At 32.5% G+C, this 12,842-nt stretch overlaps 1 protein-coding gene across 3 annotated transcripts in view; it reads left to right on the top strand.

Moving 5' to 3' along the window:
- LOC148280177 (MYND-type zinc finger-containing chromatin reader Zmynd8-like) overlaps positions 1 to 12,842 on the top strand; it is a 51,878-nt gene that overhangs the window by 8,988 nt on the left and 30,048 nt on the right. For all 3 annotated transcript variants that reach the window (XM_088228800.1, XM_088228799.1, XM_088228801.1), the window contains one exon: positions 6,959 to 7,185. In XM_088228800.1, the coding sequence (XP_088084926.1) occupies positions 6,959 to 7,185 (227 nt within the window). The remainder of the gene's footprint in view (positions 1 to 6,958; positions 7,186 to 12,842) is intronic.

The raw sequence follows: 12,842 nt of genomic DNA, 5'->3' as shown, positions 1-12,842 counted from the left end.
ATCAATAATTAAGTTTGTATTTAGCAATATTACATTTTGAAAATGTTTTTATTTTTTATCTGAACTCATTACATTTCCCCTTTTGAAAGAAACAAATGAACATAACTATTGAATAATTAAGAAAATTCTTCCCTGTACTAAATTAAATGGAATGTGTAAAATTAGAATAGTCTCAAAAGCGAATAATCACAACAATCCATTTAAATTTACAATTGAATTAGTATTAAAAAGAAAAGAAAAACTATATTTTCCCCTCTTTGGTTGACAAAATCCATAGATATGTCTCATCTACAAATCAAAATTAACAATATAAATTCATAATAAAAAGGAAACATTCCATTATAATAAATGAGGTTAGACCAGAGATAAACGTATGACATTGTTTCCAATATTATCAGAATTGAGTAGCTAATTAGAATAATCTCCTGTGTTACAATATTATCACCAAACACATAAGTATTCTGATTTTGTTCATACAAATAGTTTGTTCCACATGTGTCTTTAGACATCAATATGTCATATTTTAATATGTTGAAGATTTTCACCATATTTGTAGCATTTGCCAAGACTTTATATTGCATTTGAATGTAAAATATTAGTAAGAGGCACACTGCCATTTGCTATGCTAACTTATTATCAAATAAATAGGTAAGAATCTCTGTATAAGTACAATTTATAACTCGAGTGACTTTGATACGAAATATCAATTTAAAAATTAATCAAACTTTGAATACAAATAAAATAAAGGAATTTGGTATACATTTTTTGTATTATGTTAAACTCCGTGTTACAACTGTATTTAGCAGTCCATCAAATTTTTAGAAAAGCTCATAAAATTATTTAAAAAAACGGTATATGTATGCTATTATTATTATAATAAGGGCTTAACTACATGGTTCAATTATATAGGTCCAATCAAAAAAATTGTTACATCAAAACTGACCGGATAAATGTGCCATGTCTATGAGTGTATAACATTTTTTAAATTCGTAACAGTTGACATTCGCCCGCAAAATACGGTGCTTCTTTTTAGTATCGCCAACCCTTTGATCACAGAAACGTGGAGCAAATAAGACATATGGCAATATCAAGAAACTTCTACAAAAATCAAAATATTTCTATAAAACTCTATAACATGATTTTTAAGCGTCTCACCCTCCTCCAAATGACAGTTTTCCACTTCCGATGACTCCCCATCCTCCAAATAAACCTACTAATAATGCTAAGTATGGCTATATTGTCCATTTTCTGCCGCAGTACGTCTCAGTTATATAAAAATAAGTCAATAAAATGAGGTGATCACGGCGGCTAGACAACGGCGCTGCTTTTTTTAAATCGAGGTCTCCGGTCACCATTAAGATGGCCGTCTTGATATGCTCACCGCATCATGACATATCACGGCCGCTAGATAATGGCATTGCTGTCTTAGGAAACCATAGCTTTCGTGACACTTCACTATTTTATTACTACACTAATATTTTACATACATGTATATTTTTAACATTTATTTTATTATGTACCTGTACAGTGTTCTGATGTCATGACAGCTTTAAGATATATAAAGGCATACTTTGCTTGCTTTTTTCTTTTACCGAGCGCATGTTTTTTCACGGTTTGCGTGTACATATTTTATATTAAAAATGATAATAAGGTTTGGTTTGCATGCAAAAATCCCTCAGGGCCGATCATCGCCCTCAAAGTATTCGCACAAGTCTTTGCCTCAATTTTTATTTGTAACATTGAAAGTTTAAAAGTAGTTTCAAGGTTGTTTTCATTGATATTATGTAAACTAGCTAATCTAACTCAATTTGTAACAACTGAGTTACAAAATTGTATATAAACTATAGTTATTATTAAAAATTAAATGGGATTTTTCACACATTCTATGCAAAATAGGCTGAAAGTAAATTTATTATGGAAATACAAGATAAGTAATACTTGTGCCCACAAATTAAGAATAACCGGTGACTGGTATCTTTATTATAAAAATAATAACAGGAGATCCACAAGATTTAATTTGAACTGGTTAAAATAACATTGCGTAATCCATTAATTTCATTTCATCATTTCCTTTCCGCACCTAAGTTCAGTTCAAAGGGGACTGGATTGGTACACCAACCGCAGCGCATCTTGATCATCTTTGTTACACGAAGGTAAGATGATCAGTCTTATGCTTCAGGTGCCAGTCCTAGGAATATATATATTTTTTTAATTTACAAATATTCTTGTGTAAAACACCTTTATAAATAAATATTTTATGTCAACTATGTCAGGAATTGATCTCGAGACCTCTTGCGTGGTAGACAAAAGCACTGACCATTTGACTCAATCTATTTACTTTATAAAAAGGTCGTTCATACAAAAATAACTCAATTCAATTTCTATTAGTTAAACTTTAATTCTTTTAAAGATGCCAGTCTTGAACTTGTCGCAATTTTTTTATATTTAATATCACTCGTCCTTTATTTGTATATAAATCACATTTTTATATTTATTTGATTTTATATTACACATTTTTTGAGACAAAAATTCCAACTCCATGGGACCAAAAGTCCTGTGTTGCAAATGTTATATAGGATCAGAAACATAATAATTTTTTTAAAAAAATATATCAACATAATACAACAGAGATGAAGAACATTTAAGAGAAGGTAATATGGAAGTCTAGGCATCTACGGGGGCCTGTCAATGGCTGGTTTAAGTGGCCACTTTACACACTGTGTAACATTCACCATTCTGCCTATATTTGAACATCTATATTCCTTCAATTCTTTCATCTGTTGATGTTTGTGAAGTTAAAGAGCTGAAACCTTTATTTATTATTAACCCTTGCCTATATTTGTAATATAGATGTTCAAATATAGGCAGAATGGTGAATGTTACACAGTGTGTAAAGTGGCCACTTAAACCAGCCATTGACAGGTCATAAGCCCTGTAGATGCCTAGACTTCCATATTACCTTCTCTTAAATGTTCTTCATTTCTTTTGTAATATGTTAATATAAACAGCTCCCCAGGGAGTTGAATCCAGTCCTTGTCTACAAAAATTTGGACAAACTCAAAATATTGTACATTAATATATGGCACATCAATACAGTAAACAGCAAACTCAAACACTTAGTTAACATTTAATAAAACACGAGAGAAAAAAAAATTCTTATTAAGAATTTTCACTAACAACCTTGAAATAAAAAACCGTACGTAACCTTTGTAAAAAAAAATCTTGCATTGCCGTTTGTGAACTGTAGTTGTTTACTCACTGATATATTTTTTTTGTGTTTTTAGAGTGTGTAGTAAATAATCGTATGTTAGCATTTCTTTCAGACATTTCGGAAATTAGTTTAAATCATCTAGACTGTTGTATGTATATGTGTGTGTGTGTAGTGTTTTTGTTAAACATGGTGTTTCTATTTAAACGCATTATATTGAAGTGAGTGGTATAGAAAACGATTGATAATCAATATGTATTTATTATATATACGGCCCTGTACAAAATTTATGTACATTAGTTGGCTTATTGCTTATGACCTGTCATCGGTACAGAAAATAATATGTAGTTTAGATTGTTGTACAAAAAAATTACTTAACTAATGTTTATTAAATACAATAATAATTTCAACAAAAATTGTTGTTAATTCAGACTCTCTCTGATGACACTCTATCTACCTATATAAATTACAATATTTGAGTTTGTCCAAACGTTTGTAGACAAAAGACTGGATTTCACCCCTTCGGGAGTCATTAAGATTGACAAATTACAACAGGGATGGAGAATACATCAAATAAGGGAATATGGAAGTCTAGGCATTTAAAGGACAAACTCAAATATTGTAATGAAACCAACTGGTCCAAGAAGAAGTTTAAAAATCGGAAAATTGCTTTTAGGCGTTTCCTAGTACGTGAAATAATTCAGTCAGATGAATCTCTTTACAACAATAAAGGTTTCAGCTCTTTAACTTCACTAAAATCAACAAATGGATAAATTGAAGAAATATGGACGTTTAAACATAGGCAAAATGGTGAATGTTACACAGTGTGTAAAGTGGCCACTTAAACCAGCCAATGACAGGTCATAAGCCATGTAAATGCCTAGACTTCCATATTCCCTTATTTGAGGTATTCTCCATCCCTGTTGTAATTTGTTAACCTATATAAATGTTTGTTTTTAATGAAAACCATCGCCATCCCACGAAACAATGCGATTGACCCAGCATCCTTAATCTCTTTCAGCAACTCATTAAACATCCTTAGTCCTTTATGGTACAGATTGTTATGAGTTGCCTTGATTCTTGTTTTTGGTAGTCTGAAACATTCACCTCCCCTCGTAGGATAGCAATTAACTTTAAAAATGTAAATTCATTTCATTTTCAAGAATATAGACCGTACAAAAAATAATGCTGTAAAAACATCAACGGATGTCACACATGTTGCCGCAGCAAATAATATGAAGTGATTTTTTTATTATCCCAGTTGTAAAAATTGTAGACATGGAAAGTTCAAATACTAGACAGAATAGTGAATAGTGTAATGAAAGTTACACAGTGTGAGAAGTGATCGCTTAAATCAGCCGATGCCATTTCATACTTAATTAAAGTAATGAAAAAAATAAAAAAGTTAATTAGTTTCAAAATACATTCCTATTTTAGATCCAGCGTAAGAACAACCTGCGTCCACGCATGTCCTGCCTCCTTTGCCTTTGATTTATTAACTTAACACATTTAATCCCGATTAATCAATTGAATGAAATTAATTCATTAATTTTATTTTTATTTCTATTTTAATTTTAATAATCTACTCGCAATAAAAACATGATAACAATTTATACATTTAATGATGGTGATAATAAGAATAGTATTAGAATATAAATGTTGCATTTTATGTGGCATCAGATTTATCGAATCGTTTATGGAATTGATCCACAATTGAAAATATCATTGCCATTAAAAAAACAAAACTAATCTTCCTCAAATGACCAAATGATTTGGCGATTTAACTTCGCCAGTTCTCGAATATCGAAACAAAGTATATTTTACGGAATGCACCCCAATACCAGTCTGCTCAGAAATCGTGTGAATGGCACAAGTTTGCGAGATATCAGGGTTGTCAGACATTAAAAATAATATATATTTATAATCATAGTGCATTGAGGTTTGTGTACCACCTATAAAAATTAATAAAATGAATCAACACCAACATTCCGTTCATTTATATAGTACCTACAGTATCTACATCATTCATTTATAAAATGCATTATTGTTACGATTCGAATGCTTATCTGTCCTCTTTTGTTCGTTACAATTTGTGACAGCGAATTTGAACATCCATTTCATCTCAGGGTCTAAATGGGTTAAGATTTTGTAAAGCAAACGCCTCGCTAGACAGTCTACGAGTTACTGATGTACTTGTACAAGTATAGACGCCGTAGCCATGGGCACTGCGGGTGAAGAAAATGTAGGGGGGAAGAGGTATGCGCAGGACGAACCTAATTTCGTACTGTAGCGGGTCGTTCTTACGCTGGATCTAGAATAGAGATCCATATTCCCTTTTCAAAAAAGTTTCCTATCTATTCAAATTATAGCTGTCAATCTTCATAAACTCCTCCACTGTTTACGAGGAATTGAACATACCTAAAATATTGTAAATTTAATTTACCTTAAACTTGTAATAAAAAAATACATTATTGTGGTAGCTGCGTAAGGTTCTGTGTCAAATTTAATCCAACTTTACAAAAAAACGTACCCATTTTGCTCCATCTCCTCGGCTGCTTATATAACTTTAATATTACAATTCATTATTTGCAGGCGCCGTGGCGCAGTCGGTTAGACGGCCAACTGTGAAACTGGCGTTGATGAAACAAATCCAAGAAAGATTTTTTTCTCTATTAGTCTGGGTGTTGTGGTGTATTTTTAACTACCTCCTTCCATATCCCCTCTATCTCCCACTTGCTGACAAGCCTCAAAATAGAGGCTTAGCAGGTTGTTCCTTTAAGAACAAAAAAAAAACATGTTTTCTCCTTGCATCACCTTACAGTCCTAGCCTCAAAGGCCTTCGATATTTCGGACTCCACCATAAAGTTTTTAAATAGATTTGAAATATTAAAAACTAGTGTCACTCACTGGATTATTCAGAATGCGTAAGTCTAAATCTAAATAATTATTCGTGTAAGTCCCGACTTAGCACGAATTTTACTTCTAGCTGGGACATTAATATTAAAACATAATTATGTATTATTAAAGAGTTTTGAAAAAAATAAATTTTGTCCCAGATTAAAGTTCGTAGTAGCATGGGTCAGAAAATGGTACAAGATCATAGAATAGTTCTTGTGCCAAATCTTGGGACATTTTATTTGCTGTTTTACACTGGGCGGTTTCTGTGACTAAAAATTGCGGATAAGCATGCGCAATACGTCTGGATGTTTTCAGCACCATGATGGACAGGCAGTTTCGCAGTCGACTCTTGCGACTACTGACAACTAACGATATATTATTCTGCGATCAACATCAGGTTTCTTAAATAGCATGAATTGTGAACCTTATTGCAAATCAGAATTTCCAGAAAAGAGTGCAGTGCAACAAATTAAACTGAGGATAAATAAAGTGACGCAAGCCACAGCAAATACGCGTTGACAGTTGAAGTTGTAACAAATACGAGCAGGTCTTGTTTCAAATACTTGTTGAAAAATAGGATCTCACCCAATTTGTGATTGGGTCAAATCTTGCACAAAATCTCGTACCATTTTCTAAACACTTAAATACGAGCTTAATACTATGATTAGTTTTTAAAGTATATATTATGTTCTGTTGCAATTTATTTCATTAGATTGGTCAGGATGGTCGCATAGACCAAATCACGATTTTTTGACATTTGACCGATGGCAGTTACCACGATGATGGTTGGTTTCGGTTTATTGCTGCGTTCCCCCTTAGATGATCAACTGAATCCCTACTTTTTCTTTGCAGCAGAAAATGTATTGCCCCATCAAGATATCTCTAGACCGTTATGGGTGTAAGCTGGACCCGTTCTGCTGGTGTTGCCACCGGGAAAATGCCTCCCTTCACTGTTCCAACTGTCCCCGCTCCTACCACCAGAAGTGCCTCCCTTCTAGCAACAAGGGACCCAATTCTGACAATCCGTGGGCTTGCCACGAATGTGTCATCGCCATGAACACATCAGACACGAGCAAAAGGTTAGTTCTTTACTGATATTTTTAAAAAATGCATTTATTTTACTTAAACGCCGTAACAGTTTTTACAAAATAGTACAATTAATATATGGGGAAAAAAAATATGATAAAAACTGAAATATTTAAAATAAACAATGAAAGTAATTGTGTGAATGTGAACTTAAGTTGAATATAATTATTATGTTATTCTTGTAAATGGGGGTCAGCGACAATATAGCTCCTGACGTCACTGCGATGGAAGGAGTTGGAAGATGCCTATATCTGACAGTGGAGAGAGGAAGGCTAGAGAAGATCTCTGTAAAATACCCGAGAGTTTCCCATTTTCACCACAATGAAAATTACAATGCTTTGTGTGAAATAGAGCACCAAATGTGTTTTTTCCACTCGACAACGACTCTTAGGTAAAATTCCTGAAAAAAGAAACTATGAAAAATGGTCTGCCTCAGGGTGTACTTATTAATGTGTTCACCGACCATGCCTGAGGTCTCGGGCTCGATTCCTGGCCGTAAAGTGTCAATTCAATAAGTTGTTTAACACATACGCAATTATGCCGTCTGAAGCGGTCAAAATCGTGTCTCATTTAGGAAATGACAGCTATAGCCGTCTTTCCAAAAGACATGTATTGAAATGACGGCTTCATGAAACTGCTGTAATTATATGACTAGAGGAGATATTGTGTCCCTATAAAAAACAGTCAGCAACAAAAATGTCACAGTATGTTAATCAAATAAGATTTACTTCAAATCATCGATTGAACGTAGTTATGCAGAAAGCATAGAAAAGTAAAACTGAGATAATAGCACTTTTGTGAAAAGAGTGAATAATCAAATCTACACAACGGTAGGAATATTTTTTACTTTGACAAATGTTAAATAATCCATAGATTATTTTTTTTATGATACAAAATTTGTGTATTTTACCAGTTTTTATGATTTTTAAAGTCTGGCTGTCCACGTAACCTAAGATGTGCATTTTGCTGAAAACAGCCAGCCCTAGTAAAACTCTGATGTAAATTGTGTCATTATGTATTGAACGTATATTGTTTTTATTTATATTAGGGTACTGAATTGTAGAGAACCACTTAATTAACTTGTTATAATAACTTTAAAAATAATTTAAAGGAATTTTGGTGATTTTTTAAAGTCGCTGATCACACAACCTAAAATGTGCATTTTGTAGAAACCAGCCAGATCCAATATTGATTAATACCTCTTTCAAACTTTGAATGTATGAGGTGACATTCTGTATAAAAATGGGTCAAAACGTAAAACTACTCATTTATGAGTAGTTTAGTCGCCTTCTGTTTGATGCTCGTATGCGGTTTCTGGACTATTCTTAATTCTATGAATTGACCTCACTGCGCCCGATAACACCAATTTCTCATTTTCAAAAATTTTTGGATTGGCAATTACGTTCAATTATAATCCAATCGGAAGTGAAATATTTTTAAAAAATAGTTATGATGTTTGTCCCCATAGGTGGGGTCTTATGAGAAACAGTGTCCGTGAACATGTTAATTTCGACACAAGGATTAAATATTTTCAGACTATCATTTTCTTTTATACGGTTTTAGGAGTGATAATTTGTTGGAACAACTGAACATTTGATTTGGCAACAGTGCGATGTTCACAGACATTAAATTATTCTGTGCAAAATGAGTTAGCTTTCAATGTGTATGTGAGAGGTCACATACACTCTCCTATGTGTGATAGTATGAGTCAGGTGATTTTGCAACGTTGCCAATTTTATGCAGATACTTTCTCTAGCTGAGATAATCCAACAGCCGTTTTGTGCATAGGAATGATGATCTTAATATAAAACATTCTGCTCTAATTAATTCATTTAAATAATTATATTTTGATTACGGTTTTATTATATTTTATAAAATAACCAAGAAACAAACAAACCATTTGAAAAATATCTTATGCTATAAATGTTTATTTTATAAATAATGTAAGTAATGAGGGAGCTTTTTTTTTTTAATTGCTTTTCTTTTCAACTAAGGCAGAACATTTTTAATTTTCACATTATTTTGATGCCACTATGATCTTTTAAAGATTCAGATTTTTTAGATCCCCGTTTATTTTTTTTCCCCTTAATTGTCATCCACATTTGGTGGTGCTTAGGGCGCTATATTGGAACACCAAATGCAACATATCTCGATTATCTGTTACATGAACGTAGGGTGATCAGTCTTACGCTTCAGGTATGATTCTAGCGACAGTGAAATATTGCAGTATCAAACTACCTTTAATTATAATTTTTTTTTTGGTCGAGTAAAGTGGCTAACAGTTTAAAGCCTATAATACCATATAAAACAACAAAAAAAACGTATATTATTTTCATAGAATAATGTAGAAATAATCAACTTGGAAGGAAAAAATATCAAAATGAGATAGAAAAAAAAACTTATTTATTTACGGACCTTGTCCATTTTAACAATTTATAGGGATAAATATAACAATGTAAGAACAGTTAAAAACAATAAAAAAGAAGAAAAGAAGCATTGACAAACATAATGGACATCGAGATCTGGACTATTTATTTAGTGCTCGTTTAAATCGTTGTAAACCTAAACCAAAAAAGTCCAGATCTCGTCTTTAGTTAACTATATGACAAAGACGAGTCATTGGAGAATTCAGGCCATAGTTTGTTCTATGATGATCGATGAACAATACTTCATTGTTTCTCAACCTACGAGTCGGAATATGGAATTTTACCTGTCCCAGTAATGAGATGGCACATCAATTATACCATTTAGTATGCCGAACATATATATGGAGTCAATATTAGTTCTACGTTTTTGTAGACTAGAAATATATAAATAAAACACTTTGTTTTAAGTCCACTGAGTTTATATATTTGTGATTTAGAGTTATCTAAGTTTTTTCCTAAATTATTGATTGTGTAATATGCCGGCCGGACGTTTGACGGTAGTAATTTAATGATTTTATTCGTTACTGGTCCAACATATAGAATTTTTTGCCAAAATTTATTTTCCGATATACCACTATTGCGTGCTGAGTACAAATATGTGTTAGACAATTTATTTCTTTCAATTTAATTCAATATGTTATTCCACAATGTTAACGCCGAGTCAATAAATAAGACTAGAAATATTTAACATCGACTCCATATCAGCATATGAATAGTTACCTCTGTCTAGCCCAAGCATCCAACGCTACTTTTCGAATCAAGCGATGTAAATTATGTCCTTATGAGCGATTTCAGCATTATTATAGCATATTAGTAAAGTCACTAGATGTCCTGCTAACAAAACCTAAGAGTTTTAAAGACTTATTGACCATAGTATCAATATGTTCATTAAAAGTAAGTTACAGTCCATGATAACTCCGAGGTCCTTAATAGACTTGACTACTTCTAAATTGATATTTTAGATTTTGTAATCAAAGGAGATAGGTTTTTTACTCTATAAAATACATTATTGTACATTTTTTACTATTTAATTATATTAAATGTTGTTTATTAATTATTAATTAAATGAAATAAAAATGAGCAAAATGGTTATTCTGAGCAATCAACAATAACCCTTGGTGATCCAATCACAATAACTGAAATCAGAACTTTGTCATTTTTTTATAATCGCAGAAATCACATTTTTTTCTGAGATCCACTGGGTTGTGTTTGATCAGCTGACAAAGTTTCGGTTTTGTAATTATGAAATTTTGCTTTCTAGGCATCGCGTTAAAGTTGGCATTTCAAAGCGCTGGTGTAACCAAGCATCAGACAGCTTCTTTGATATTTATTTTGGCCATGATCATCGGGACATAGGTTTCTTGTTGTTGTTTATCGTATTTTATACATATGCATTCATTATAGCCATATTCAGTATGCCATAATGCAATTATTTTTGATCAGTCAGAGGCAGGGAAAAAAAAACAATATTTAATAGGTACCTATTTTATTCATCGAATAAACAAATAATAATTCATATTTATCTTTTGAATAATTCTCAATTTCTGGAAAAAATCACAATTTCAAATAATCACACCTTTTCTACAACCGCAACACTATTTATAAATATTCGTCTTTCAAACAACCTAATCACTAAATAGGTGCGAAGGTTTTCACGGTCACTGTTATCAATATGTTTCTTTTTTAGGTGATACCGTGTGTGTTGGATTTGTTCTGACGTTTCGGCTGCCATTGCAGGAGTCATCTTCAGGGTAAGCTGAGTGTTTTGTAGAAAAAAAGTGTGTGTTTAAGTACTATTACTAGGATATAAGAAGAAGCAAATTGACATTATTAAATCGCAAGCTACAAAGAAGAACAAGGAAGAAGATATTACCAGCGGAGCTGCATACCTACCATATGTACAGAATGTTACTGACAGGATAGCCAAAGTGCTATTAAAACATCATATTGGAACAACATTTGGGACTGTGGAAAAAATAAAGAATCATTTATTGAGCCCAAAAGATAAGAATCCCCTGGAAACGGAAGCTGTTTATAAACTAAGTTGCCAAGGATGTGATAAAGTGTACATAGGAAAACGGGGCGCACAGCAAAGAAAAGGTTTGACGAACACAAAAGAGCGTGTAAACTTGGGCATCCTGACAAATTTGCAATAGCGGAACACTTTATAGACACCGGACATTTTTTCGCCTTTGAACCAAAAAATTTGCATAAACGCAGTAATTGCAGTGCACGAATAATAAAAGAGGCAATTGAAATACACAGACACCCAAATAACATAAACGAAGACGAAGGGCTGAAATTAAACTCAACATGGTTCCCAGTACTACATACTACAAAAAAGAATAGAAATGTGCCTACTGCCGACTGCGACACGGTACAAATTACTAGTAGTTAAACACACACTTTTTTTCTTCAAAACACTCAGCTTACCCTGAAGATGGCTCCTGCAATGGTAGCCGAAACGTCGGAACGAATCCAACACACACGGTATCACCAAAAAAAGAAACATATTGTTAACCTAATCACTGTTACACTTATATTGTACATGTGCAATCCTAAGTAATAAACAATCTAGGACGGTACTTCAAAGTTGGACTTTCCATCTCTTTCACTCTAAAAGTTATAAACATACTTGTTTTACGCGGTCTGTGATCGCAACATAAGATCATGTCGCTACGATCTCGAATTTTGAATTAGGGCACACATAAACATATTCTTATGTGTGCTCTAATAACAACAATGTACATATATTTCATTTATAAGTTGTTTAACACGTATTTCTCAACCTTCTGTTTGAATTTTGTTTTTTTTTCTTCTTAATAAATGTTTTTTCCCATTTTTGTGACATTGTCTTTTTTTTCAAATGGGATTCTGATTTTTACCTTTTCTCTGGTAGTGTGATCATGTTCATGTTGGCTTTGATATTTTTTTTTGCAAAACTATGTGTTGTTTTTTTAACTAATACATGTGAAACAAGGGGTAAAAAAAGATAAGATTACCAATGAGGAGAAAAACAGAATCTCAAAACTCATTGTACAAGGGATTGAAGCTGTACAATGAGTTACCCGAAGAAAAAAAATAAATACAGTAAAATCCCTGCTTTACGTTTTTCAAGGGAGCAACAAAAAAAAGTGTAAAACTGAGGAAAACTTTAAAGTGAGGAAATGAAAAACGTATGGAAAAAATTAAAATATAATCACTGTACAAGACTATACTAAATT

This window comes from Micrasema longulum, unplaced genomic scaffold, assembly GCF_059751315.1.
Source record: "Micrasema longulum isolate JH-2025_06_02 unplaced genomic scaffold, ASM5975131v1 h1tg000609l, whole genome shotgun sequence".
Classification (NCBI taxonomy): domain Eukaryota; kingdom Metazoa; phylum Arthropoda; class Insecta; order Trichoptera; family Brachycentridae; genus Micrasema; species Micrasema longulum.
This window is presented reverse-complemented; position numbering and strand designations above follow the sequence as displayed.